General features: G+C 56.6%; 2 protein-coding genes and 1 long non-coding RNA gene across 16 annotated transcripts in view; 1 reads left to right on the top strand and 2 right to left on the bottom strand.

The window, feature by feature from the left end:
* ABCC3 (ATP binding cassette subfamily C member 3) overlaps positions 1 to 1356 on the bottom strand; it is a 57346-nt gene extending 55990 nt beyond the window's left edge. The window contains exon 1 of one of the 3 annotated variants that reach the window (XR_004430660.1): positions 984 to 1336. Coding sequence is in view for 2 of the 3 variants with exons in the window: in XM_033183500.1 (XP_033039391.1) it covers positions 984 to 1292 (309 nt within the window). In the remaining variant the exon portion in view is untranslated. Of the gene's footprint in view, positions 1 to 983 lie in introns of all 3 variants that reach the window. The other 2 variants (XM_033183500.1, XM_033183499.1) reach the window with 2 other exon arrangements.
* Positions 1357 to 4054: 2698 nt separating this feature from the next.
* Positions 4055 to 8971, top strand: LOC117067231. The gene is made up of 2 exons (XR_004430659.1): positions 4055 to 4257; positions 8661 to 8971. It is a non-coding gene; the product is annotated as an uncharacterized LOC117067231 (long non-coding RNA).
* Positions 8541 to 26705, bottom strand: part of CACNA1G (calcium voltage-gated channel subunit alpha1 G) — a 67003-nt gene continuing 48838 nt past the window's right edge. For 4 of the 12 annotated variants that reach the window (XM_033183496.1, XM_033183498.1, XM_033183487.1 and 1 more), the window contains 10 exons: positions 20397 to 20548; positions 19528 to 19637; positions 18342 to 18475; positions 17984 to 18054; positions 17788 to 17866; positions 17571 to 17692; positions 16895 to 17248; positions 11909 to 12077; positions 11457 to 11626; positions 8929 to 9984 (listed from right to left, as the gene is read on the bottom strand). In XM_033183496.1, coding sequence (XP_033039387.1) covers positions 9250 to 9984; positions 11457 to 11626; positions 11909 to 12077; positions 16895 to 17248; positions 17571 to 17692; positions 17788 to 17866; positions 17984 to 18054; positions 18342 to 18475; positions 19528 to 19637; positions 20397 to 20548 — 2096 coding nt within the window. In that variant the 3' untranslated portion in view covers positions 8929 to 9249. Of the gene's footprint in view, positions 9985 to 11456; positions 11627 to 11908; positions 12078 to 14147; positions 14283 to 16085; positions 16230 to 16894; positions 17249 to 17570; positions 17693 to 17787; positions 17867 to 17983; positions 18055 to 18341; positions 18476 to 19527; positions 19638 to 20396; positions 20549 to 25930; positions 25985 to 26705 lie in introns of all 12 variants that reach the window. The other 8 variants (XM_033183491.1, XM_033183492.1, XM_033183497.1 and 5 more) reach the window with 5 other exon arrangements.

Below are 26705 nucleotides of genomic sequence, written 5' to 3'. Positions count from 1 at the left end.
GAACTGTGCTGGAGGCTGGAGTCAGCAGGCTGAAAAGCAGCCTGTCTTAGAAAGGGATTTGGAGTGAGAGTCACAAAAAGCCTGATTTTCTTTTCTTTTCTTATTTATTTTTTTACAGACAGGGTCTCGCTCTTTCGCCCAGGCCACAGTGCAGTGGTGTGATCACAGCTCACTGTAATCTAAAACTCCTGGGCTGAAGTGACCCTCCCACCTCTGCCTCCCAAAGGGTGGGATTACAGGCGTGAACCACTGCACCTGGCCTCTAGCCTGTTTTTCTATCCCAGCTCTGCCTTCATTGAACTGGGTAACTTTGGGCAAGTCTCTTCCTCTCTCTGGACCTCCCTTTCTCCATCTGTAAACGAAGGGAGTTGGACTACAGGAATCCGACACCCTGTTCCTGTCTCCAGACCGGGGTCTGCTTCTCCCTTCTGAGTCCGGGGTGATGAGGATGGCCTGCTCTCAGACCTCAGCCTTACCCAGAGAAAATAAAGTGGCAGGAAACCTTCCTAAGAAGGGTGGGACGCTGCACAGCCAGCCTCACAAAACATCTGGTTGAGCAGGTGCTCTGGATGCCCTGGGGCATCCAGGTGGGCAACCGAGTCCTAGTCTGGGGCAGATGCTAAGGGAGGACCCTCCACCACGAACGCGCGGCTGAATGCGAAACGTCTGTTCCTCATCCGACAGAGGGGCTGGGGTGGAGCCGACTCACCCAGCCACGCACTGTGCCTCACTTTCCCGGGCTCCTCAGTGCTGCAGCCGGGAAGGGAAGAGCAGGGCAGGTCCTGGACCCTGCGTGGGACCCAGCTCCGGGCGGCGCCTCCAACCTCCCTCCCGCGCCCACCGCCCCGTCCCGGGCGCCCAGGCCGTCTCAGGGACTCCGTCCCGGGATACCTGGCGGCCCCGCGGGAAGGCAGGCGGCGAGGACCGGGCGAAGCTGGCCAACCCCGACCCCTGCGCAGTGACCCCGGAGCCCCGCGCCTTACCCAGAACTTGGAGCCGAGCTCCCCGGAACCGCACAGGGCGTCCATGGGGCGAAGGCGCGGCGGCGAGGAAGGCGAGCGCGGTCCGACCCAGCGGCGGGCAGAGCAGGCGCCAGAGCCGCCTCCGCCCTCCGCACCCGCGCTCCGCCCGGGCCCGCCCCGCCGAGCCCTACCCCAGTGCCTCTGGGTCCAGTCTCCCTGCCCCCGTCCCGCGGGTTGCGACAGCGCCTCCCTGGGAGGGACTTTGGGGCAGAGGTGGGGGGGGGGGGGCCTTGGCACGACAACAGCCCCTGCGAGCGGTCCCCAGGCCATGCCAGGGGGATGTCTTTCTGAATACTGAGGCTGACAATCCTGGAGTAGAGTCTATTTCCAAGGGGGAACTGGGATACACAGGCGCTCCCACTCCCGAACAACTCCGTGGGGCCGATGAGTCACTGAGTAGGGGACATTGAGAGAGGGATTTAACAATCCTTCCTAGGAAAAAAGGAATCTTTGAGAAGGTCACGTTCCTTTCCGGAGGTCAGTTTCCTCATCTGTAAAATGGGAAGGGCTTCTGTGCTCAATCCGGAAGCTGACCTCTTCCTCCTCAGGTTCCAGAGACCACTGGCAGGCGCCACACTCTGGGAACCGGGGTGTACTGCGCGGATGTGTACCCGTGAGGCGGGGGTGGGGGCCGCAGCATCGTCCAGGGGGTCTCCTATGTCCTCTTAAACTGCTGCCCTTTTAGGCTCTGTGGCCCCCTGACCTTGCCACATCACTTCAGCACCTCTCTGGGCCTCTACTTTCACATCCGCAAAATAGAGACAATCATAGAAGAACCTTCCTCCCAGGGTTCTCCGAGGATTGAATGGAAAAGGTATGCAAAGTGTATCGCCTGGCACACTTAGTGGGGCACCCAACATGTGTGAATTCCCTTTGCTTCAGCACCCAACATGTGTGAATTCCCCTGCTTCAGGGTAGGGGGAAGGACAGGCGAAGCCCCAGGAGGAGCCCCATGTGAGTGTCCTTGTCCACCTCCTAAGGCTGAAACTCTACATTCCCAATCTGTAAAATGGGCTTGTCAGTGCTCTCCTTCCCCTGCTTGCCTCAGCTCTCCTTCTCCCCTTATCCCCTCAGATGGGGGGATGCCTCCATCTCTCAATCCTGCTGTTGCCCTGTCTTCTTTAACACAATCCCAGAAGCCAACTCAGCACCCCTTGTTGGGGCTCAGAAGGAATTCTCCTGGGCAGATCTTTCCCTGGCCCTTCTCTTCCCTGCCTTTGCACACAGGTCTGTCCAGTTTCACCCTGGTGACCCCTTTTCTGGCCCTTATTCTCAAGAGAAGGTGTTTCCTTCCTTGGCTGCTCAGCGGCAGGCGTGGGTGGGAGCCAGTAAGACTGCAGAAGAGGCAAACCACTTCCTATCTCTCTGGGCAGGCAGGAGGTCACTAGAAGGGCAGTCTCCTTGGCTATAGGCTATCAGAACCAAGATCTGGCTGGGCATGGGATAAGCGTGGGAGTGGGGAAGACTCCCCCTTCCCAGGCAGTGAGACCAGGGACTCCTACCCCTCCACTGGGCAAGTTCTTTCTGCCCCTTTTTTGTCTGCCCTCTTCCCTTCCACTCATCCACACATATCCTCCCTCTCCTGTCCCCTGACCTTCCTCTCTGGGCAAAAGACTTTACAGAGCTTTACACCTTGTTACAGTGTGCCTTGGGTTCTATTTAGTTATGAAGAGTCTGTCTTCCCTGCTAGTCTGAGAGGTTCCCAAGGGCAGGGACTAACTCAGTCCCCTCCAATCCCGCTCTGTACCTTTTATACACTGTGTGATCTCAATAAACTCCTTGATGTCTCTGGGACTTCATTTCTTGAGAAACGTGGACAAGGTGATATCTAAGCTCTCTTCCAGCCTTGGTGGGCCAGGCTTCTACAGCCTAGGCAGCTGGGAACCTTCCTCTACCCCTTCCATGACCCTTCATCAGCACTCTTCATCAGGTGGCTTCATCAGCACCCACCACCCCTGTGTTTTGACCTTGCCTACCCACCGGCTTCCTCCAACTCTCCCTCCTCTCTCATTCCTTTTCTAGGGCTTGTGGGGTCATAGGCACCAGATCGCTCTGGGCTTGAGGAGACCTGGGGACTTTCCTTTAGGGACCTTTGGGAGGTGAGCTCCCCAGGCAGACCCCCTTTCTGAGATGAAGATCCCAGAACTAGCCTGAGCTTCCATCTGGGACTTTCCAGCCCCACAGTTGGCCAGGCAGTCCACTGGCTAGAGCTCTAGTTTTGGGCCAGAACCCTTGGGTTCTGGCTTCAGCATCGGAGCTGAGGCACCATCCCTTGTAGCCCCTGGCTTTTCTATTGCTATTGTCTTCCCAAGGCTGCAGCACTGGGTTGGGGACTCTGAGGGTATGGTGGGGGCCCTTGGCGACCCTCACCTTCCCCCATCTCTTTTGAGGCATTGGGGCTTCACCCCTCCGGGCCACTCAGGAAGTGTGTCCCCTTTCACAGACTCCTTGAATAATAACCACACTATTTCTAGGATGTTATTGTTTTGGTTGTTCTCACCAGAGCAAGAAATCTGAGGCCCTGAGACACCCTACAGCCTTCCCAGGGCCACAGAGCTTATCCCGGCACAGGCAGGAGGTGCCCCACATCTGCCTGCCGAGGAGGCTGTTTCTGCGCAGTCTCCTTGAGCGGGATGCACTTCCTGTATCTGTCTTCAAGGCTGCTTGGTGCACTCTCCTACCTACACCCTACCTCCCTTTCTGCTAGCGGCAAACTTCTTCAAGAGTTCACTCAAGTCCCCCACCCCCTCAAAGCCTTCCTTGGACCTCCCCAACCTAGTCCTGGGCTAGGAGGCTTCCTCCGCTTGTAATCACTGTCTTGCTTACCTTGCCCAGAGGACTGTGGACACCTTGAGGATAGGGACTGAGGTTTGTTTGTAACTGTATCCTCAGCACCCAGGACAGTGCCTAGAGAAGCTGGTCCTCAGGAAGTGTTGTTGATCCATTAAGCAAACACCTCATTTCCTAAGAAGGAGTCATAGGCAACAAGGCCACTGCGACATTAGGTACAGTCCCAGCAGCGGGCACTGCCCACTTTGCTTTTGAGTGTTCAGAACCAAGATGGTTCCTGCTGGAAGGGCTCCCGAGAGAAGCAATAACGGCCTTGTGGGATGGGCTGCAGCAGAGAAATGGACTAAACCTCCCCCAGCCTTCATGGCCCAAGCCCCATCCTCCCTCCCCAACTGACTGCTGCTCCAGGCAGGACGGATGGAGCATGTGCGGTGCCTCCCCCGCAGTGAGTGTCCCAGGGGAACCCGGCATCAGGGATTTCCTGGCAAGGAGATGGAAAGATAAAATAATTGCAAGGTACAGCTCAGAGCAGGCATGACAGCAGAGAGAAGAAAGCAGAATAGTGGGGGACGGGGAGACCCAGGCACAGGAAATGCTTCGAAAGGGGAAGAGGCAGGTTGGAACTGACAAGACAGAGGGCAGGGTGTGGAATAGCAAAGCTTCCCCTCCAAGCACCGCCTGATTCCTTTTAGCCCTGTGTGGCTCCTTGGAGGCCTGGAGCACCCCCAAACCAGGCTGTAGCTCCCACGCCCCAGCCTCCCCCTTGTCCTCTCCCCTGAAGTGGGGTCTGCTTCCTCTAGACCCCAGCCTGGTGGTGACCCCACTGGCCCCACCCATGGCCCTCAGTGAGGCTGCCCCTGTGCCACCAACCTGAGCGTGATCTGATTTGGCATGCAGGGGAGAGTGCTGGCTGCTGTGCCCGATTCTGGAGTTTTCAAAGCAAGAAGAATTAATTAGCTCTGTGGGCCACAGTCAGCAGATCCCACACCTGGAACCAAGGCTAAGACACGCAGTTTTAAAGTTCTTAGCAGAACCCCCTCTTGGGGCTTAGCTGGAGCAGCTGCCTCCTTGACCTGCCTCGCTGTGGCCTGGAGTGGGACTCCAGGCCACAACTCAACTTGCTTTGAGAGTTCATTTCCTTCCTGGCAACCACGGTCCTGGATTAGCCCTGGGTCTCCTAGATTCAGGCAGGAGTCATTGAACACCATGGGCTCAGCACTCAGATGGTGGGGATTCCTGTTTGGGCTTCTCCATACACAAAGTCCTTCAATGGACCCTGCAAGCCTGCTTCCTCCTTCTGAGGTTATACAGAACACCTGTCCCTAGAAAGTGTCCATCAGTGTTGGTGCCCTCTCCCTGGCTTGGTCCCTCTGCAGGAGGGGCACCAGGTGCACCAGGTGAGGGTGCCCTGTGCCGCCACCTGGTGTCTGACACCCTCATTGCACTGCTGTTGCTAGTCCCGCTCCACGGGCTGCTCAACTTGCCCAAGGGAAGAGAAAATAGGCCATGGGGCACCAGGCTGTGGCAGGTGGGGACTAGGGTGGAGACAGGAGTGAAAGCTGTTTGGAAAGTGGGCGAGGTTTAGGTAGGTAGGGCAGGGCTAGAGGAGAGGAAGAGAGAAGAGGGCGGGATGGGGAAGAGAACAGGTACCATGGGGTTCAAGGGCAGCGTTATGACGTGGAAGGGTGGTGCCTGGGAACCCAGAGTGATAGCAGAGCTACCCTTGGTCGGCTCTTGGACAAGCATCTGGAGCTGAGGGATGCCTTCTCCAGTGATTGAACCCCTCTCGCCACCATTCCCTATGGCCAAAGGCTGGTGGCCCACCAGGTGGGAGGCTGGGGGCCTCTCTAAGCCTCTGAGTTTGCCATGCGGGGAACACGTGTGCCTATTTGTATGAATATGAATTGTGACTACTTTGGAAAAGCACCCCCCAGCAAGTCATTTTTGAGCAGGATTCTTCCCATCGTGCCCCATTTCCTCTGCACTGAGTAGAGACAGGAGTAGAGTGGGCTGGAGGTTGGCCAGACCTAGGGTCAAATCCCAGCTCTGCCATTCCCTGGCTGTGTGACCATGGACAATTCACTTAACCTCTCTGAACCCCACTGCCTCATGGAGAAATAGCAATCAAACTTCTGTGCTAGGGTGTTTTGAGGAGTGAGAGATTGCATATGAGCCTCAGATTTGTTTTTATCCCCAGCTCAGCTCACTCCTCTTCCCAGTCCCCACCCCCACACAGACCTTTTCCTGGAGTCTTGGGGGTGGAGGAAGCAGAAGCAGCCAAGCTTGAGGTGGGGGCCTACAGCCGCTGACACAATTTCTTCTGAACCCCAAAGGGGAAGGCTGAGGACAAAGGCGCCAGGGTAGATGTTCCTACTTCTAAAAGCCTGAAACCCCTAACCAGTTCCATTCTGCCCCTGGAGTCCTCATCCAAGGCCTGCTGCCCCCACCAGCCACTCCCCACCCCAGCCTCCTTCAGTTTCTCCACCCTCTACCCCCACCTGCTACGTATCCCAAAGCAGCATCAAATAACCACCCAGACAAGCAGCATGAGGTTAGCAGTCTTGATATTATTATTAAGATCCAGCGGCAGCTGCTTTTCCACCTCAAAACCCTTTTAATGAGACACAACAGTTTCCATCATTGATAAAGATTTTACATCGTTGGGGGGAGAGGTCACAGTTCTCTTCCCGACTCCCCCAAAATACCCACTTTGACTCTGCTATTAATATTTCCACATCACTATCCAGAGGCCCCCCTCCAGGCACTACCCTCTTCCAGAGAAACCCTCCAGGCCACAGACAGGGCTGCTGGCGAGGGAGCAGGTGAATCTTTTTGTTTTCACCAGGCTGGTCCCTGCAGATCTCTACAGAGCAACCCAAAAGCATAGTAAGTTCACCCCAAATTCCTTGGTCCCTGCTGGGAAAAGGAGGCCAGGGGAGGGGGAATCCAGAAAGAAACAGGTATGCTAAGACTCAACCTAAGCAACTCTACAGTACTCCAGTGCTGCTGGGCTGTGCAAGTGGTGGTGGTGGGGGGGGGGGGGTGGTGGTGCTGGAAGGGTGGGGGTGGGTAGGAGTCCAGCTCTCTGGCTTCACCTTGACCCAGAATCCTCTAACCACTAGAAGAATAAAAGATCCCAGAACCCCCTGCCCCTATCCTCCAATCTCATTAAGGAATAGACAGCTACAGAATTCTACAAAAATATAAAAGCTTAGTCTGCAGATCCAGGTGACAGAACTCTAGGAATTTTGTATAGCTTTGCTTTTTTTTTTTTTAATCTTAAATGGCAGCTCCTACAAGCACTCCCTCTCCCCACCCAAGGAGGCCAGAGGAAAAAGTCTGACATTATTGCACACCCTAAAAGGATAAAACCAGGCATTGGCTTCAAGGACTGGTATCAGTTCTGTCCAAAAGAGCAATGAGAGAAGCTCTCACCCAGCTTAGAAAACACAAGGCTGGACAACGCCTCCAGGTCCACTTGCCCGGCAGCCTGGTGCTCCCAGTTCCCAGCTGACCAGGTCAGACAGTGCGTGAACGAGCATTGCCAGTGAGGTTTCAAGAACCCAATCCACTCCTGGGGTTTGAAGGCCTTGGGGGCAAGGGGATAGGGCTGTTCAAGGGAGTAGGGTTGGGACAGATGTTTGGGAGTGGCTAGGTGACAGGCTGCCTGGACCCATGATCGCCACCTCTTGGCACCAAGATTTCAGACAAGAGAATATTGTCTGCAGTAGCACCAGACAGGTGGCCTGGGCCACGCCACTCCCCCTCTTCCTGCCTGTCTGCCCCTGACCACCTTCAAATCTCCCTTCTCCACTGGCTCCCCCTGGGCAGGGAGCAGCAGCAGCACATGTAAACATCTTGAGCACTCACTCATCACCGCCCAGGGGGCCAGCTCCCCACTCAGCAGCCTGCAGCCTGGCCTCCGACCCTACCACCTCCACCAGGAGATTGCCTCTGGACGCCCAGCCCTGGACCCTCATCCTCAGGAGGGGCAGCCCAATCCGTTTACACAGCTTAATTCCATTGTGGGCAGGTGGACGAGGTCCCCATTGGACAGTGCCTGTGATGCCAGTCAGCTAAGCCCACCCCCAAGGGCAGGAGGCTGAAGTCCAGACAGCTCAGGTCACGCATCCAGCCAGAAGTGTGGCAAATCTGTGCTGAAGCTTCAGGAAGGAAAACCCAGAAACACTTTCCCCCTCCCCCACCAACCCACAGATCCAGATCTGCAGCCTCTGAGGCAACCTCCCCCAGCCTCAGTCGGCCCCATTAACCAAAACAGCTTCATTATGCCAATTTCCAGCTTTCAATGTGCGGCTGATAGCTGTCAGCAGAAATAAGAGTTAATCTGGAATTACTCCCATTCACTGAGCTGCCTAGCTAGAGGAAGCAGTAAAGCTTTGATAGCAGCAGAGGAGACCCTGCCTCCCCAGCCCGCACCAGGCAGAGGGGCTTCTCCTCTCCTTCACAGCTGGGGAGGGCAGGCTAGAGGTGCAGCCTTCCAGAGCAAAGGGTTCAGGTTCTCTCACTCTCAGACACGCACACGCTCACACTCATATACACACACACACTCACATACACACACACATACACACTCACACACAAAGAGGCAGCCCCGAAGCTTCCTTCCCCACCGCCCACTCCCCATCTCCAGGATCTCTCTCTCATCAGTGCCATCTGGACGTGCCTAACTCTCCATCCCTTTTGCTTTTACTCTGGACCGTGATTAGCTTTTTATTTAGGAAAATTACTTTATTTTATATATATATAGATATGTATGTATGTATATATAAAAAGATTCCATTTCATTTGTAAAATCTCATTTTTTCTTTTTCTTTTTTTTCCCTACAGAAAATGATGACGAGGTTAAAGGAGAAAATAAGTTACATTACAGTTTCCAAAATGGTTCTCGCTCTCCGCTGAAGATGGGCCACCGTTGGGGCTGCAATGCGCTCGCGGTCCCAGCTTGTGCTTTGCAAGAAGAGGGATTATAACTAGACTGTTATTTTAGGTTAAAATAGCCAAGAGACAGACGCCTTCGCCTCAAAAATATTCTGAGACACATAAAAGTAGAAGGAAACAAGTCTCTTCAGTCACAAAATGTCGTACATCCCGCATATACTAGATTCAATTAATTTAATAAAATAGAATATACATAGAGATTCTGCACAGACGTATTGCTTTCTCCCAACAGCTCCTGGTGTTGGGAACCTCAGCTGCACCGGGCCTCTCCTTCTGCCTGGAGCCAGAGTTGCCAGGGCTGCTGCTTTTAACTCTCTTTGGAAGTTCTGCTTGCAGGTGCCCAGAGCCACTGAGGCAGGGAGGAGTGCCTCCGCCTCCTTGGTGTCTATATGGAACTTTTGTCAGGAATATAGCCCAGGAGGAGGAGCTAGGACTTGGCACCCAGTGGAGAAAGGTGAGTGGGAAAGTGGGGCAGGACTCAGGGGTCCAGGTCTGCTGGGTCAGCGGATAAACCGGAGAGACTCAGCACATCTTTCTTTGGGGAGGGCGAGGCAGCCATGCTGTCAGGGGGGCCGGAGGCCAAGGGATCCTTGGAGTCGCTGGATGGAGCCCTCCTCCGGAGGCAGACGCCAGGGCTGGGCGGGGGCCGAGGGCCTTGGCTCTCGGGGGGGTCTATGGAGATACTGGGGGGGCTGAGTTTTTTCTTGGGTCGGCTCCCAGGTCCCCCAAGAGGCTGACCCCCAAGGTTAGAGGGGTCTGTGCCCAGGTGGGGTTGGGAGCCACTGTCCAGGCAGCTGACAGCGATAGAGTGTCTCCTCTGCTCATCCAGCCAGGACGTGGGCCGGCGCTGGCAGCTCTGGGCCTCCACGCTGTAGCACTTCTTCAGGTCCCGTGGGGATGGGGGCTCCTCCTGGCCGCCAGGGGGCAGGAGGTCTCCTGAAATCCAGCTCAGCTCCGTGTCCAACTCTAAGCTGCTTCTGGTCTCTGGAGGGCCCTTGTCCCAGTTGGGTTGTGGGCCTGGGCAAGGGGCTCGCGGGGGCATGTGCTTGGAGATCTTGCTGTGGCTGCGGGAGTGCTGCTGCGCCTGGGTGCTCGACTGGCCCCAGAAAGAGTAGGCCCGGGCCAGGGGCAGGGAGGGCCCACTCACCTCTGCCAGCAGGTCTTCCCGGCTGCCCAGGCCCTGAACGTCCAAGGAGTCAGTCCTTATTGCTGCCTATATGGGGGGCGGGGAGGGCTCAGCCCAGCAGTCTCCTCTCCAGCATGGACTAGCCCTCCTGTCAGGCTGGCTGTGCCCCCCGCCCACCACCACCATGCACTGCAGGACCACCCTAAGCAGAGGTCCTGGTAGCCGCTCTTACTTGGAGATAGGGGTCATTGCAGCCTGACCTCTGCGGTCCACCATGTCTCCTCTCTCCCCACTAAACCCCTACTCCATGCTCTGGTCTCCCCTCAGCCTGCAAGAATCGCTGTCTCTGCAGCCCCTGCCTCCTGGGCTATGAGAGAGAAGCCAGGCCATCTCTACTTACTGAGCTGGCTCCTTCACGCCTCCCCGCCTCTGCGTAGACTTCCCCTTTGGCTCTGTATACCCTTCCAGATTGGCAAGAATCCCTCGGTTTTACAGACTCAGGTTCTCTGTGACACAGTGTGTGACAGTCTCCGTCCCCAAGTAAAACCAACCCCTTCCTCTTCTGTGTCCCTGCTGCTCCCCACACACGGGTGTCTGGCAGCTGTGAGCTGAGGCTACAATGATCTGATGGCAGGTATGTCTCCACTATTAGACTGTGAGCTTCAGGCGGCAGGGGCTGTGTCCCCGGTGCCTGGCACACAGAGGCTGCTTAGTGACTATTTACAGAATGAATAAGGACTGTGCCTGCTGCCCCAAGCATGTGAGATTGAGATTCTCATGTGTCCATGCTCATGCCTCAGGACACACACATGGCATGGACTGTGGCCTTATCGCAGGTGGGCTCTGGGGCCGGGCGTGGTGGCTCACGCCTGTAATCCCAGCACTTTGGGAGGCCAAGGCAGGCAGATCACCTGAGGTTGGGAGTTCGAGACCAGCCTGACCAGCATGGAGAAATCCCATCTCTACTAAAAACACAAAATTATCCAGGCATGGTGGCGCATGCCTGTAATCCCAGCTACTTGGGAGGCTGACGCAGGAGAATCGCTTGAACCCGGGAGACGGAGGTTGTGCCATTGCACTCCAGCCTGAGCAACAAAAGCAAAACTCAAAAATACAAAACAAAACAAAACAAAAGAATGTGGGCTCTGGAAGGTGGGCCCCAGACTTGGCCAAAAGTGAAGATACTTAAAACCTGCCTTGTGCCCCATAGCTCAGCCCAAAGTGTGGAGAAGAATTGGGAGGCAGCTCTGGTTGGTGAGGAAGGAAAGCCCAGAGACTTGGGTTCTACCTCTGACCAGATAGGTGTGACCCTGGGCAAGCACTACCCCTTCTGGTCTCCAGGCCTCCTCAGTGGAACAAGGAACCAGGTGCAAATTTCAAGAAGGCACACACCACTTCTGCTTTGCCCAGTACTGTGTCCCTGGTATCTGCAACTGAGCCTGGCACATCACTGGCACACAATAAATGTTTGCTGGAAGAATGAAAGTGTCAACCCAGGTCATCACCAGCAGCAGAGGGTCCAGCCCCATGCCTGTGCCTGCCTTTCCACATCTGCTCACCTGGCGCCTAAGTGGCCTTTGAGCCAAAGGGGAGCGTCCTGGTGGGGGCAGTTTGGGGATGGTGCCCCAGGTTGGGGTGCTGTAGGGCTGAAGCAGATGAGGTGCATCTTTGGGAAGCTGCAGGATGTAGCTGGTGTCTGCTGGCTGGGAGTGAACGGACAAGACGGAGCCTGTGGAGGGAGGGAAGCAGGAGAGGGGTGGGGAGAGAGAATGGAGCTGGAGAGTTCAAGGGAGCAGGCTCCCTCCTGAGCCCCCCTTCCACTCTCTCCCCCTCATCAGGGCCTCTACCCTTATGCCCTGGCCTGAAAGCCATTCCCCCAGGCTAGAGGCTCTCCTAAGGTCAGAAAGACCTCTTTGGCTGCCTCAGTTCCCCATCCCCTCAGATCAGGACTGGCTTAGGCCAGGATGGAATCTCCCGTGTGAGCCAAACTGGCCTGCTCCCGCCCTGGTACCTGACTGAGCTTTGGGGAGCCCCCAGCCCCTGTGTCCCAGGGACCCCTCGGCAATGCTCCCATGCCGACACATGTAGCTGTCATTGGGCAGAGAGTGCGTTCGGCTGACCCCAGACTTCCGCACAGTCAGTAAGTCTGGTCCTGGCAGCTCCGTGGGGTGGGGCTGTACCTGCAAAAGGAACAGGGGAGGGAGGTGGAAGAAGAGGGTGTGTCTGGCTTTGGTAACTGAGGCAGAGCTGACAATAGAAAGCAGCAGCGCCCCCCTGCCCAGCCCTCATCCCCGTACCCTCCCAGGACAAGGTAGAGATGGGCATGAGCGTTGCTGGGGAGAGGGGCAGACACATGGATGAGCCCTCCACACGCGGGGAGGAAGCAGGTAGGAGGGGGTCTGGGCAGCCGGGAGAGTCTGCAGGCCCTGCGTCCCACCCCCTGCAAAACTGTACACATTGCATCACTTTTAAGCTCCCACTGTGGTGGTAGAGGGGTGAGGAGGTATCCAGAGAAGGGAGAGCAGCCCCCAGCCCCCAGCCCTGCAGGTGGCTCAGGAGCTCATTCTAAAGGCTCCATTTCGAGACTCTGAAGGGAGTTCCGGTGTCCACAGGGACAGGCTGGAGCCCTGACCCAGAGCAGCTCAGGGGAGGATTAAAAGCTAACAGCAGGCCAGGCACAGTGGCTGATGGCTCATGCCTATAATCTCAGCACTTTGGGAGGTCAAGATGGGCAGATCGCTTGAGCTCAGGAGTTTGAGACCAGCCTGGGCAACATGGCAAAACCCCATTTCCAAAAAAAAAAAATTAGCTGGATATGGTGACACGGCACCCGTAATCCCAGCTACTCTGGAGGCTGAGGTGGGAGGATTGCTTGAGCCCGGGAGGTCAAAGCTGCAGTGAGCTGGGATCTTATCTCTGCACTCCAGCCTAGGCAACAGAGTGAGACCCTGTCTCTGAAAAAAAAAAAAAAAAAGCCAACAGCAGCCCCCACAACCCTGCACTGTCAGGGGAGGTGATGAGGAGAGGACCCTCCCAAGGAGCAGGGACCAGGCAGCTCAGGAGAGCTTGCAGGTTGCAGGCTGTTCATCCGATTCTTACAGCAGCCCCAGGTCCCAGCACAGGGCCTGGGTTGGGTTCATGTGGGTTGAATGGCAGATGACCACCAGAGGCGTATCACAGCTGGCTCCCTGACCTCCACTTTAACCAATGACTCTGGCAGGTGGGGGTGGAGGCCAAATTCAGCTGCTCCCCTAGTGGACAGACTCGGGGTGGGAGTGGGGTTGTTGCTCTGTTTCAGAGAATGGAGGTACTCAGCCTTGGACTATAGCATGAGGGAGCCTAGGTTTGTTCTCAGGAGGTTTCTCCATCACCCTGTGGTCCCCTTCTCCCTGAACCCTTCACCCCTTGTTCTCAGGGAGGCTGTAGGAGTCCTGTCCCCATGCAGGCCCAGCCAGTTAAATAGCCCCAGCAGGCCTGAGGATGGCTAAATTGGAGGACAATCTTATTTTGCTTCCCCTCTCAGCCCCAGGCTCCACTCTGCCAGCCACCCAAGACCCCTAGGGACACCCCAGCTGGTCCAGTCCCTCAGCTGGGCCCTCCTCCGACAACAGGAGGGGAATGGTCGGTCGGTCGGGAGGAGAGGGCTGCTGCAGTCAGAAGGGACTGGAGCTGGAGAAGGGAAAGCGTAGGGAGGTTGTGAGAGCACAGAGAAGCCCCTCCCACCCCACTGAGTTTGGTGAAGACACAGGGACACACAGGGACAGTAACGGAGGAGACAGGAACAGCGCCCCAGGTGAAGAAGGGCATGGCAGTGGTGGCAGAGATGCGGCTCTCACCCACCACGTGGTGTGAAGGTCTCATATTGTTGGGGGGGGTGGGGAGGAGGCGGGCAGGGACAGGGAGGGCTGGCTTGCACAGGGCTCCAAATGCATAGACTGACTCTGATGACACCTGTTCTGGGCCGTGTCACTCCTGGATTCACTTTTTCATAATGGCTGCCCCTATACCCTTCAGGGCAAGGCCCCAATTTCATCTTCTCTAATCTCTTTGTCCCCTCTTCAGGTGGGGCACCTGAAGACCTTCTGACAGCAAAGCATGGGCCACCGAGGGCCTGACAGTTGATGCCTCTGGGTGGAACCTGGCAGCAAACTGAGAGGAGGCAGCCAGGACCCTCCCTGGGCCGATCTGGAGCCCTGCAGCCAGCCCAGCCCCAGGGGTGGCTGGGAGCAGTGAGGGCAGTGTGTATGTACATTGCTCTCCGGGGCACTAAGTAAGAGTGTGTGCATGTCATCAGGCAAAGAGTCATCCGTCAGAGCTAGAGAGCAGGACGGTTCAGACACAATCTCTGACGTCAGAGACAGAGCCTCCATCTCAGCTAGAGGGATCTAGACAGGGAGAGAGATGATCAGGCATGAGAAACCAGGACAGCGCACACGCGCGTGCACACACACGCGCTCTCTCTCAGTCCCCACTTCCCCCTTTTCACGAAGCACGGGGGGGTGGGGGGAAGGCATCCCTTCTCTCTCCCCACCCTTTCCCCAAACAAGCTGACAATGCCTCCCCGCACCCACTTCAACCCCCTGCTCTGATCAGAGAGGCTGCGGCAGGCACTGAAGAGCCAGAGCAAACACTGACAAAGCGAGGAGACACAGAAACGCATTCTAAAGATACCCCAGGAGCCTTCCCAGCCCCTCCCACACCACCACCACCCAGGGAGGGAGTGGGAGGACCGAGGGCTTTCGACTCTCAAAAAGATAACACCAAAAAAAAAAAAATGAAGAAAGGCCAGCAAAGCACTGTCTCTCCTATCGGCACAGACAGAGCGGCATGGGGGACGCCGGGGACAATGCTGCCAATCTGATGGCTGTTTTCTGCCTATTCTCTCGGCTTCCAACAGCCTGGCAGGACTTGGCCTGCCCCCGGATTCTGGCTTCTCCCCTCGTGGGCCCTCCTCCGCCTGCCTGCAGCCTGCCCGCCCTCTCCAACTTGGGCTCTGGGAGGTGCTCTCTTCCCATTGGCCTGAAGTGGGCACACTCCATGGGCTGCCACACCATCTGGCTGGCTCACCTGGGACCCAGGGGGTGCCTCAGTGCCCACAGGATGCTAGGGGACAGTTGGGCCATCCCTCCCAGAGCCCCATCACCTTCCCATCATGTCCTCTTCTCCCACAACCTTTCCCTGTGAGCCTCTTTCAGGAAGGGGAGGCCTCGGAAAGGGACTCACTTTCCCACGATCATTCTAGGTCATTGCCAGATCCCAACAAGAGGCAAGATCCCTTCCCACGTGATGATCACTGTCCATTTTTTTTGGATCAGGCTAAAGGCTTCCTAAGAACCTGCCTGCCCACCACCCAAAAGGGCCACTGGAGGACTCGGCTTTTCTATCTCCAACTGACACCTGTCTCCAACTCCAGGTCTGCAGCCTCTCACCTAGGTGGAGGGAGGGTGGGGCCCTCTGTCACGTGGTAGTGGGTGGTGGTGGGGGGATCAAGGGGAGGAGAGGAGGGCAGGAGCAGCCCAGAAAGCAGAAGACCTGGAATTAGATGAGACTGGGGGAGAGGGCCATGTGGTGCTGTGGGAAGGGGCTGGACTTGGGCAGGAAACCAAGTCCTATTTCACACCAAGTTCTCAAAATCCACTCCCAGCCGGAGCCTTCTGTCTCTCCCAGGACAGAAATCAGTGGCTCCTGACAGCACTCACCATGCCCAGTGGGCTCCACGGCTCAAAAAGCCACCAAACCAAGGACTGGCAAGTGTGTGCTGGACACGAGCGGATAGACAGACTGCAGCTTGGCAGCGGGCTCCGTGGCCACCTACACTGTCTCCTCCCTGGATCTACCTCCTTCCCTCCACCCCCTAAGGTCCCACTGCTAACTTATCTTCTGCCCCATCCCCACTTTTCTCTTCCAGATTCTTACAAATCCCCTCTCCCTTCCCCAAGCTCCTTCTCCACACACCCTTCTCATCAGAGGGGCAATCTCAGTAGCCCTGCCTTCCAGCTCTTTTCTGGAGGTGATCTCAGCCTAGAAGAAGCCCCATCTGTCTCTTGCACTCAACTGAGGCCCCGAGGCTGCACTTTCTACAGATACCCATTGGGCAGGGAACACCCTCAGCTTGCCCAGAAGCATGGCACAGCGTGGCACAGCCCGGCGCGATCAGGGGAGAGGGCACAGCACAGGGACACAGTAACCTGTGGGTCGGAGCCGCCCAGGCTGGGGGCAGAAGGGAAGGCAGAGGGCTGGCCACCTGGGCCTGCCAGCTCGTCCATCAGCTTCAGCTCCCACTCCAGGGAGCCCTGGATCAGCAGGGATATGGTGTCAAACAGCTGCCTGTCCTGGGGAGTCAGCCCGTAAGGGGAGCCGGAGAGGCAGGGGAGCAAGGGTCAGAGGGCAGTAATGGGAAGTGTCATGGAAGGGGATTGACGAGAGACACAGGGGGAGAAAGAGGTGAAACCCAGACAACACACATGCACGTGCGCGCACACACACACAGCAACAAAGAGACAGAGGAGGGGGTGGGGAAGAGGGAAGGTGGGAGGAGGAAGGAAAGATGGGAGATAGAAGATGAGTAGAGCCCACGTTGGTGGGGAGAGAGAGAGAGAGGTAAAGAGAAGATAAAAAGGATGGAGAGATGGAAGAGAATCGGGCAGGTTAAAGGGTGGGTAGGAAAGACATTTGGCAGTTGGGCAAGGGTAAGAAAGAAACAGGAAGGAAACAGAAAACTTAGCCTTGAACCTATGAGTCAGGAAGGGGAGGCCAGACCAGGCTGGAGAAGCAGGGCATGGCTAAGCTGGCCTGTCTGCCCGGGTAGCCCTGTGGGGTGAGTGTGGCAGCCATCCCTGGGGAGGGGCAGTGACTGCTCGCTCAGTATCCAGGAGGGAGGGCAGGAGGCTCCAGGAGGAGCCCTAGGGTTTGTGTGCTGCCCGCTTGGCTCCCGCCCGCCACCCTCCATACCCTTCTGCCCCAGCTCCTCTCACAGCCAGGGTGGGTGTCTGCTCACCGTGGGGTGCTCCAGGGAAAAGTGGGAGGCTGATCTCGCATGGGCCGCTGGGTGCAGGGCCCCAGGCTTGGGGCTGTCGGGGCTGTCGGGGCCCTCGACCCCAGGCCAGAGGAAGGGGCTGCCCAGCGGCGAGTGGGGCTGGGGGCTGAGGGTCTTCATCTCCAGCTCCAGCTCAGCCTCCAGCTCAGCCTCCTCCTTGGCTTCCTTGTTGCTCTCCTCCAGGTGCTTCATCAGCACAGCGATCACCACGTTGACCAGCACGAACTGGGCCGTCAGCACAAAGGACACAAAGTAGATGGGCGAGATGACCGTGTTGTAGCAGGTGGACTCCTGGTCACAGTCCCGGAGGGTGTCCTGAGGTGGGAGGAATAGAGGGGTGAGGCTGGGGAGGACAGTGGTTGGAGCTGTTGTGGAAAATCAGGTCACTGGTGTCACAGAACATTGGAGGAGGGGAAGGAAGGGAAGGAGGGAGTGTTTGGGGGGCAGAGGAGCATTAGATGCTGCCTGGGGAAGTGTGAGTTAGAGCATGTTCCTGGGAGAGGGAGTTCCAGAGTGTTCTAGCACAGGGGAGAGAAGGTCACATGCTTTTATTTGTGGCCAATTCATCTTCCCAAGGAATCCTAGCTCAGGAAGTGGGGCTGCCTCCCTGGAGCCTAGGCCAACCCTGGGCCCTTACCTTCATAATGCCGTTCCAGTTGTCACCTGTGGAGACTCGGAAGAGGGTTAGGAAGGCCATGCCAAAGTTCCGAAAGGTGGCATGCCGGCCCAGGCCCTCACAGGGGTGTGTCTCGTCACACTCTAGGGGAGGAGGGAAAGGGGGAGAGGCCCATGTTAGTCCAGGAGCCCCCTGGTCTCCAGCCCTGGCTCCTGCATCCTCCCCTACTCCAACTCACCCAGGTCTCCAAAGAGCTCCACGCCCAGAGCTGCAAAGATGAAAAACAACAACATGAAGAGAAGTCCCAGGTTCCCCACCTGGAAGAGAGAAGAAGAAATAGAAACGATGCCGCTGGTCTCCCAGTCAGCTTCTCTGAGCCCCTGCCCTCTGGAAAGCACCTCCCCCTCCCCAGAGGCCCCCCACTTTCCGGCTACCTGGGGCAGGGCCTGCATCACCGTGTCCAGCAGCGCCCGCATGCCCACAGCCATCTTCAGCAGCTTCAGCACTGCAGAACAGGACAATGTCATGAGCTGGCCCCTTTGGGTCCCTGGCCAGACAGCTGGCAGAGTCAGGGCCAGGACTGGGCTGGGGCTGCTGGGATGGCCGTCCCCGGGCCAGCCAGGTTGCATCCCCACCCTCAGCCCTGTCCCCAGCCTCCCTTGGCAGAGGCTGGGAGAAAGACCGCTGGGAACCCACAGCCACCCAGGCCTTGGCCAGCCACAAAGCCGACCCTTGCTCTCTCTCCCTAGGCTGGTCACCCTGGGAGGGCAGGTGTGTGGGCTGGGCACCAACCTCGGGCAATGCGCAGTACCCTCATGATGCGGATGATAGTGGGGTTGATGGGCAGTGAGGCATTGACCTCGATTTCCTCCAGCGTGATGCCCATGATGGATAGCAGCACAATGGCCAGGTCCAGCTGGTTCCACCTGGAAAGCCCAGAACACAGCTCCCTGAGTCGGGGGAAGGGTTCCTGGAGGAGGGGGCAGTTGTGGCACAGAAACACAGGGCTGGAAAGGAAGGCAGACATCAGTGGGTCCAGCCTCCCATCACACAGAGAAGGGGTGTGGCTTATCTAAGGCCACACAGACAACTGGTGGCATGAGTAGGACAAGGACTTTAGCTCAAAAGCCTCTGCTTTTCATTTGTATTCATTTTTTTTTTAATTTAGCACTTACATGGTGTTTACTATGCGCCAGGCACTTTTAAGGGCTTTACAAATAGGAACTCACACCTGCAGTCCCAGCACTTTGGGAGGCTGAGGTGTGAGGATCACTTGAACTCAGGAGTTCGAGAACAGCCTGGGCAACATACTGAGACCCTGTCTTGACTAAAAATAAAAAAAAGAAAATAATTAGCTGGGTGTGGCAGTGGGTGCCTGTAGTCCCAGCTACTTGGGAGACCGAGGTGAAAGGACAGCTGGAGCTCAGGAGGTCAAGGCTGCTGTGAGCCATGACTGAATTGCTACACTCCAGCTTAGGCATCAGAGCAAGACTCTGTCTCCAAAAACAAACAAACGAACAAACAGACACCAACCTCAAAACCAAATAGGAATTCATAATCTCACAGCTCTATGATGTGGATACTATTATTTTCTCTCATTTTACAAATGAGGAAACTGAGGCACAGAGAGGTTTAGTAACTTACCCAAGGCCACCAGCTACTAAGTGGTGAGACCAGGATTCAAATCCGGTTCAGGCAGTCTGGCTCCAGGCTCTGTGCTCTTAAGTCCCAGGCTAGGTCACACTGATTTCTAGCTGCCAGCATCCCCCAGGCCCTGTCTTGTCAAATTCTTTCCATGCCTTCCCATCTCCTGGTCCTGGATGGTCCCTAGTCCCCTATATCAGCCACAGGGTAGGGGCTGAACCTCAGGAATTAAGAAAGGTCTTTAGACACTAGGTCTTCCTGGGTATTTCCCCAAGAGACTCATCCCTTTCTATCTCTATGCAAGTCCCCGAGACCACCCGCCCTTCTCTGTTACCTGTCCTGGAAGAACCGACGGAAACCAAACGCCACAAGTTTCAAAACTGACTCCAAAACAAAGATGACAGTGAAGATGTAGTTGCAGATCTTCAGAGCTTCATCCAGAATCTGGCAGGGATGGGGGCAAGATGCAGGGTCCCTTAAGGACCAGGGCTGGGGCTTGCCCCAGCCCCTCCATCATACTGCCCAAGTCTGAGAGGCAGAGGGACTCTAAGGAGACCTGTCTTCTCTGTTCCCGCCATGATGGCTGGCCATTAGCCACCACCCCAGAAGGGACTAGGGTACTTATTCACATGAATGAACCAACCTTATGCTAAAGGATCTTTCTCCTTGGGAAATGGTGAGGCGATCACATGAGAATGTACTAGATGACACCGTATGCCAGGACTGGAAGCGGCCTTGTGCATTACAAATTCAACCCTCTCATTGGACAGATGGGGAAACTGAGGGCTGGAAGACAGCCAAGGGAGGCCGACTGGAGAAGTGGCAAGGTCACAGGGGAGCTGTGGAGCTGGACATTCACTAGAATCTCAACTCCAGGAGGGCAGGCATCCATCTGCCTTCTTTACCCTCAAAGATCTAGAGCGCAGCTCATAGTAGACACTCAACATTTGCTGGTTGAAGAAACCAGATCCTCCACTCCCTTTCTGTGTGACCTTGGCCACATCAACTAACATCTCTGAGCCTCAGTGTCCTCATCTATAAAACAAAGATGATACCCACCTCCAAGGGGCACAAGAGGAACCCATGTAACGTGCCCAGCACTTGCTTGGCACAGAGGTACCCTGGCTCAGGCTGTGTTAACCCTGCCCAGAGGTTCCGCAGTTGGAGGTGGGGGGGCCAGATGGCTGGTCCACTCGCTCCTACCTGGGGCTGCTGGTAGTGCTCCATGGCCATGGTGACCACGTTCAACCCGATGACACCTGTGATGAAGAGATCCAGGTAGTGGCTGGTGCACAAGTGGTGGACGAGGAGCCGGAAGCGGGAGTAGTCGGAGTAGTAAGGTTTGCACTGGGCTTCTGATGGGGCGGGGGGAAGAGCAGAGCAAGCATCAGGCTCCTGCGCCCTGCACCCCTCCACCCCCAGTCCCTCACAGCCACCAGCCTCTAACGCCAGAGCTGAAACATTCCAGTCATCACCATCCTCGCCCTCCCCACGCTGCCCCTTGGTGGGGGCAGCCGTCTGGGCGTGTCCCCCTCCAAGCATCTGTTGTACTGGCTGCAGTTGAGGGCAGGATGGATCAGGACATGCAGAGCCCCCCACCTACATTAGACGCCAGGTGAGCCCCCTCCCCTAGGCAGCCTCCAAAATCCACCAGCCCCTCATAACATCCTCGACTCAGTGTTCCGCAGCAAGGCCAGATCGATACGATGAAAAACAACTGGTCAGGCTCAGAGGACGCTCCATCAACAGGGAGGCAAAGGCTTTTACTCCTTCACCAAGCTCAGCCCCTTGGGGGAGCAGAGGAGATTACACAGAGCTGGGATTTGGAGATAAAACCGGAGATTGGAAATTGGACATCTTCTTGGCTGGCTGCACTGACCCACCCAGCAGGCCTTCAGAGGGCAGGGCCTGGGTCTCCTGCACCCTCATGTCAGCGAGGGCAGAGGGGAGGCCTTGAGGCTCTGCTCCATCCCAGACTCAAGCTGGGAGAGCCCCACCTGTTGGACTCACCCAGTTTCTAATGAGGCACTGCCCAGCCTGCTCCTGGGTGTTTGGGCAGCCTTAGACTGCAGGCCGGGCTGGAAGCACTGTCTGAGATCTGTCAGAGGCATAATGTTTCTCTTGTAATTAGTGAACCACTTAGTTACGAAAATCACGGAGCCAGAAGGTTGGACTGCCAAGGAGGCAGAATAAATCTGGGGGCAGGAGATTTCAGGGGGCCCTCTTCCAGATGCTGAGGAAGGGCCAGGCCAAGTTGGGGCCCATGTCCTCGGGAAGAGGTTGGGACAGATTGGTCTCTCACGAAGCCATAAAGAAGGAAGAGGCTCCTCATGGGGAGGTGTGCGGCAGCCTCAGGTCCCAGACAGCCCTTCCCCGTCTCGGGAGGTCTAGGAAGAAGCCAGCCAGTGAGGGCTGCAGCCTCTGAGGCCTGAGCCAGGGGGTAGCTGGCTCAGGGGCAGCAGGAAGCTTTGGGCCCAGGCCAGCTCAGATTAACTGTCCTTTCCCATGCATAGGACCATTGAACAGAGAGGTAAACTGAGGCAAGGAGCGGCCTGGGGTGGGCCCCCACCCGAGGCTGAAGGAAGAAGAGCACCCAGGTATTGCACATCCAGCCTCGTGGGCTGCCATGCTCCGGGCCCACCTGGCCACTCTCCAGCATCGGCCTTGAGGTGTGGATGACCACGGAGCAGACAGTCCCCGGCACTCTGCTGCGCCTTAGGCATGCATGAGGCCATCTTCCTGTTTTCAGAGATTGGCCAGCCAACTGTGGCTCTGTTTGTTCAAGAACACAGCCCCAAGAGTGTGGAGCTGGAGAGCCTGGTGCAAGGGAGGACAGGAGGCTATGGGTCATCCACAACGCGATGGCAGAGGGTAGGCCGGGTGGGCCGGGCCTCTTCCTTCCTTCCTTCAGTACCACAAGAACCAGAGGGCGCTAGTCGCCCTGCGTTGCCTGAGCAGCCGGAACGCTTTCTCTGCATTAATCTCCATAAATGCCGAGAGCACCCGATCCCATTATGCTAAAATATGAATGGAGAATTAACTAAAATGTTTGAATACAATTAGGTTAGAAAAAGCGGCTCCTTATTAGCCCCATCATTAGCTGAGACAATGTAGAGGAGAGGCTGGGAGAGTTGCCCCCTCTCCCCGTCACCCCAGCCTGACTCTGTAGGCAGTTCCAGGCCAAACGGAGCGGCTATTCCCACCAGCTCTACCTTCTGGCCTTGCCCTAGGAGTCTGTGGGGTGGGTGGGCTTCAATTCAGCCGGGACCCTCCTCCAAGAGGTCCAGAAGGAAGGCGGGACAGGAGGACTGAGGCAGGGCATCTGCTTAGAGACAGATCCCGGCCCCTGAGGTCTGTACAAAGGCCCCTCCACCCTGGCCCCTACCCCAGACGGCAGTTGCTGAGGCTGCCAGAAATCCCCCATTAGAGCGCAGGTCCAAAGAGTACCAGGCCAATCTGATCAGCATCTCCTCGGGCAACCCCTTTGTTTTTCAGAGAGAGAGAATGAAGCCAGGCAAAAAGTGAGTCATTCAGCTAGCTACGAGGCATGACTGAGCTGGACCTGAACTTCCAGCCCGAGGCCCTTGCCAGTTGCCAGGTGGGTGCAGACACAGGGCTTTGAGGCTTTGGCCCAGAGGATGCCCCTGGCCTCCACAGTTAGGGCCTGGCGATGCCACCCCCCTCTGCTGCTCTCTGGACCTCGGCTCTGCAGGCAAGCACCTGGGTGTGGAAAAGAAATAGAAATCCCCTAGGAGGAGCCTTGGGCAAGCCTGCTGCTTTGAGAGCTCCAACCATAGCCCAGGAGGAGCCTGGACCTGTGGTCACTGATGCATTGGTGGCTGTGGCACCACCTCCCTGCCTTCCACCAGGATGAGCTGCCTTAGGTGGAGAAAATACCAGAGTCAGACAGTGGGGGAAGGGCACATCTAGGGCAGCCCAGGCCCCCAGTTAGGGGCAGGGAGAAAGGAGGGGTGCAGAAGGAGGGCTGCAAGGCAACAGGCACAGTGAGTTAGTAAGAGTCACGGGGAGCCCAAGGCATGGCCAGGGTGGAGGGTTTGCAAAGGGAAGTGGCAATGAGTAGGCAGAAGACAGGGGTCACTCCCAAGGACACAGGCCCCCCACGGCAGAGGCCACACCTTCAGCTGCCGTGGCCAGGCCTGATCACTGGGTCCCGGCCTGGTGGAAGGAAAGAGGGTGAGTGAGTGGAGGTCGATGCCGCAGGTAGCCAAGGAGAGTGGAACTGGTGTTGGAGGCTTAGTGGTCCCATAGGGCAGCCTAATGACCCGCAGCCCCGGTCCCTCCCTCCATCTGGGAAGCCGGGGTGGACCCAGGTGTCTGGTCAGGCCCATTCCCCTGCTAATCACAGGCTCTGCTCTTCTCCCTTTCCCTAGGGTCTGGCTCTCCCTGTTCTGCTGGGAGCAGCACCAGGACAGGAGTGCCAGCAGGGAGGTGTGGTGCACGTGTTTGATTCCCAGCAGCCCTGGACTGCGTTTAACTCTGTCCCCATCCCCCTGGTGGGTAGACTAGTGCATCTGCACCGCTGTCGGAGAACCTCTGGGGTAAGGCCCAGGAATCTGTGTTTATGTTTTCCAGGTGATTCTTATGCACATGGAAGTTTGAAAAGCTCTGGCACAGGCCACGCAGAACTCCAGGTCCTGGGAAGTGGGATTTGGGATGATCTGAGCCCTTATTGGGGGTCTCTGAGTCCTCATCAACAGCCAGGGAAGGTAATTGGTATACACGCCTGTGTGTGCCACCCCAGGATACAGTGGGGTCTATCCACTCCAGGAGCACAGCAGAAGGTACCCGGAATGGGAGTGCAGTGCAAGGGTCACGAGAGTGTTTAGCACTGAGTGGGCGAGTCACATCTTAGGGGCCGTGAGAGTCTGCATGTGTTGATTTCTGGGATAACATCCAAGATGGAAAAGTCTCTGTGGGCCAGCCCTGTGTTAGGACGTTTTGGGGTGAGTGTGAAAGTGTGCAAACTTCAGTCTACAGACCAGGTGAGCCCATAAGGGAAAAGCTGAAGGCCACTTCTTCCCTCCTTCCCCTCATCCCCTAACAAGTCACGAATTTGCAAGACAGCCTGATGCAGCGATGTGGGGACCCTGGCAATCCAGACACAAGCCAGCTAGAGACTCCCGAGCCCCAGAGAGACAGTCTCTCAATGCCAAACACCACTGCTTAGCCTCATGGGGCCATAGCACAGACAGCCTCAGGGATGATGTACTGAATGGAGGCTCAGGGGTTTTCTCTTGGGTGGGTCCCTAAGGCCCCACAGATCATGACGCCCAACATCCCCAGGGCAGCATCTGCCTGATTCTGGCTTCCGGGGGAGTGGGGAAAGTGGAGAAAGGTACAGCCGGTGGTTCCCAGCATGGGGGTCCTTATGCTCTCTCTCTCTCTCTCTCTCTTTTTTTTTTGAAATGGAATCTCGCTCTGTCACCCAGGCTGGAATGCAGTGGCACGATCTGGGCTCACTGCAACCTCGGCAGTTGAAGCAATTCAACTGGGTTGAAGCGATTCTCCTGGCTCAGCCTCCCGAGTAGCTGGGATTATAGATGTGCGCCACCACGCCTGGCTAATTTTTGTATTTTTAGTAGAGACAGGGTTTCACCATGTTGGCCAGGCTGGTCTCAAACTCCTGATCCACCCGCCTCAGCCTCCCAAAGTGTTAGGATTACAGGCGTGAGCCACCGCCCTGGCCCTTATGTTCTTTCCAATACTTCAAAAAGCTTGAAAGAAACCCTGTAGTTTGCCTGTGTTAAGGCCCCACAGACTAATTTAATGACGAAATGGTCTTTATTTGCCATCATTTAGTGCGTAACCTTCTGCAGCTCAGAAGCTGTGATTAGCAATTAGATGCGCCTCTGATTAGTAAAAATGATAAAAGAAAATCATTATTGAAGTGCTTGTAACTTCATAGACAGCCTTCGAAAATGTGGGGTCTGTTGCAGGAGATGATAACTGGGGGCCTTGGGGATGAACAGCTTGGGAACCACCAGCTGGAGACATAGTGTTAGGAGGCCCCACAGCTCTGCCATGGACTCCATGAGCCTCCACACCTCCATCTGGGGGCCAGTGGGGGAGAGGGGAGCAGGGAACCGAGGGACCATGGAGGGTGGGCTGGACCAGGAGAGTCTTCCCAGAGACATGGCTCTTAAAGATAAGGACCCAAGTCACTCCCAAATCTTTGGCTTTTTTTGGGAGAAGCTCATGGCCAACTCAGGCCTTTGATTCCCAATTCCTGCTGTTTGTAGCAATGACGCAGCCACCGTGATCACTTGACTATTAATGAGTCTGTTCAATTATTCATTGTTACATTTTTAAAACAAATCCTTCCCCTCTCTGCTCCTCTCATCCTGCTCCCTTGGATCAAAGTCTCCCCTTAGACAAAAGGAGACAGGAGAGATTTGCAGCTCTAATAATTGACCGGTGAGCTACAGGGAGGAGGCACAGGAGGGAAGAGGCAGCGGGAGGTGGGGAGCTTGGCCGGCCAAGGAAGCCCTTGCTGGGAAGGTAGGCTCTCCAAAGGTCGTCGGCAGAGAGGCCTCAGGCCCTCGCCTCCCGTCCAGTTTGACGCAGGCCTGCGGGATGCCCAGCGCTTCAGCCCCTGCCCTCTTGGGGGCCCCAGGGACCCTCATCCCTTCACCCCAAGAGGATAGAATCAATGAGCCATGGGGAGGGAGTGAAGAGCATGTCCCCACGCGCATAAGCCCACACCCCAGACGCAGTACCTGACGCAGCGCTGGCTGAGCTGCCGGAAGCAATTACATCGTCCAGCATTAGATCTAAAAGAACGAAACACGACATTGGTCACTGGCTGGACCAGGTGCGCTGCGCAGGGCCCCTCAGGGGCGGCTTCCCCTCAGCTCCCACCTCACTCTGCCTATGGGTGGGGTGAGTTGAGTGTGGGTGGCTGGCTCTGAATGTCCAGCCCAAAGCTGGGGGCACAGGGCACTTGAGGAAGACAAGCAATGTGGTAGCTGGTCAGGGTCAAGGGGCAGGGAGACACCCAGGAGCGGCAGGCAGCCAGTCATAGGAACAGATGTCCACTTCTGCACTGTGGCCTCAGCTGCACCTGAGACTACTACAGACCCCAGAAGGGGAGCCAGCAGGGGCCACAAGTGCCGCCTGCCAAAAGAATTCCATCTACCCGACTGTGAGGAAGGGGTGGCGAGGATGGAGCAGGAGTGGGAGCGTGGCCACTGGGGACAGTGCACCTGCTCAGCTGCAGACATCCACAGGGAAGCCGAGCCCGGATCCCTACCCAGAGCTGAGCAGAAGGTCTTGGGGGTGCTGATAGTGAGGGTGAGGGACATGAAGAATGGCACCTCCCATTGCTGCCCAGAGGCCAGCGTCTCCCCCACGTCCTGGGGCAGCTTCCGCTGTTCACAGGGAACACAGGCCCCCTCCCACCCCCACCCTCGTCTGCAACTCCCACACTCTCTGCCCTCCTCAGAGTGCCTCTCCCAGGCCATGGGAGATAAAGCTGAGGGCAGAGGGGAGGCA

The sequence above is a fragment of the Trachypithecus francoisi genome, unplaced genomic scaffold (assembly GCF_009764315.1).
Source record: "Trachypithecus francoisi isolate TF-2019V2 unplaced genomic scaffold, Tfra_2.0 Lachesis_group20, whole genome shotgun sequence".
NCBI classification, from domain to species: Eukaryota; Metazoa; Chordata; class Mammalia; order Primates; family Cercopithecidae; genus Trachypithecus; species Trachypithecus francoisi.
Note: the sequence above shows the minus strand (reverse complement) of the source record. Positions and strands in the feature narration are given on the sequence as shown.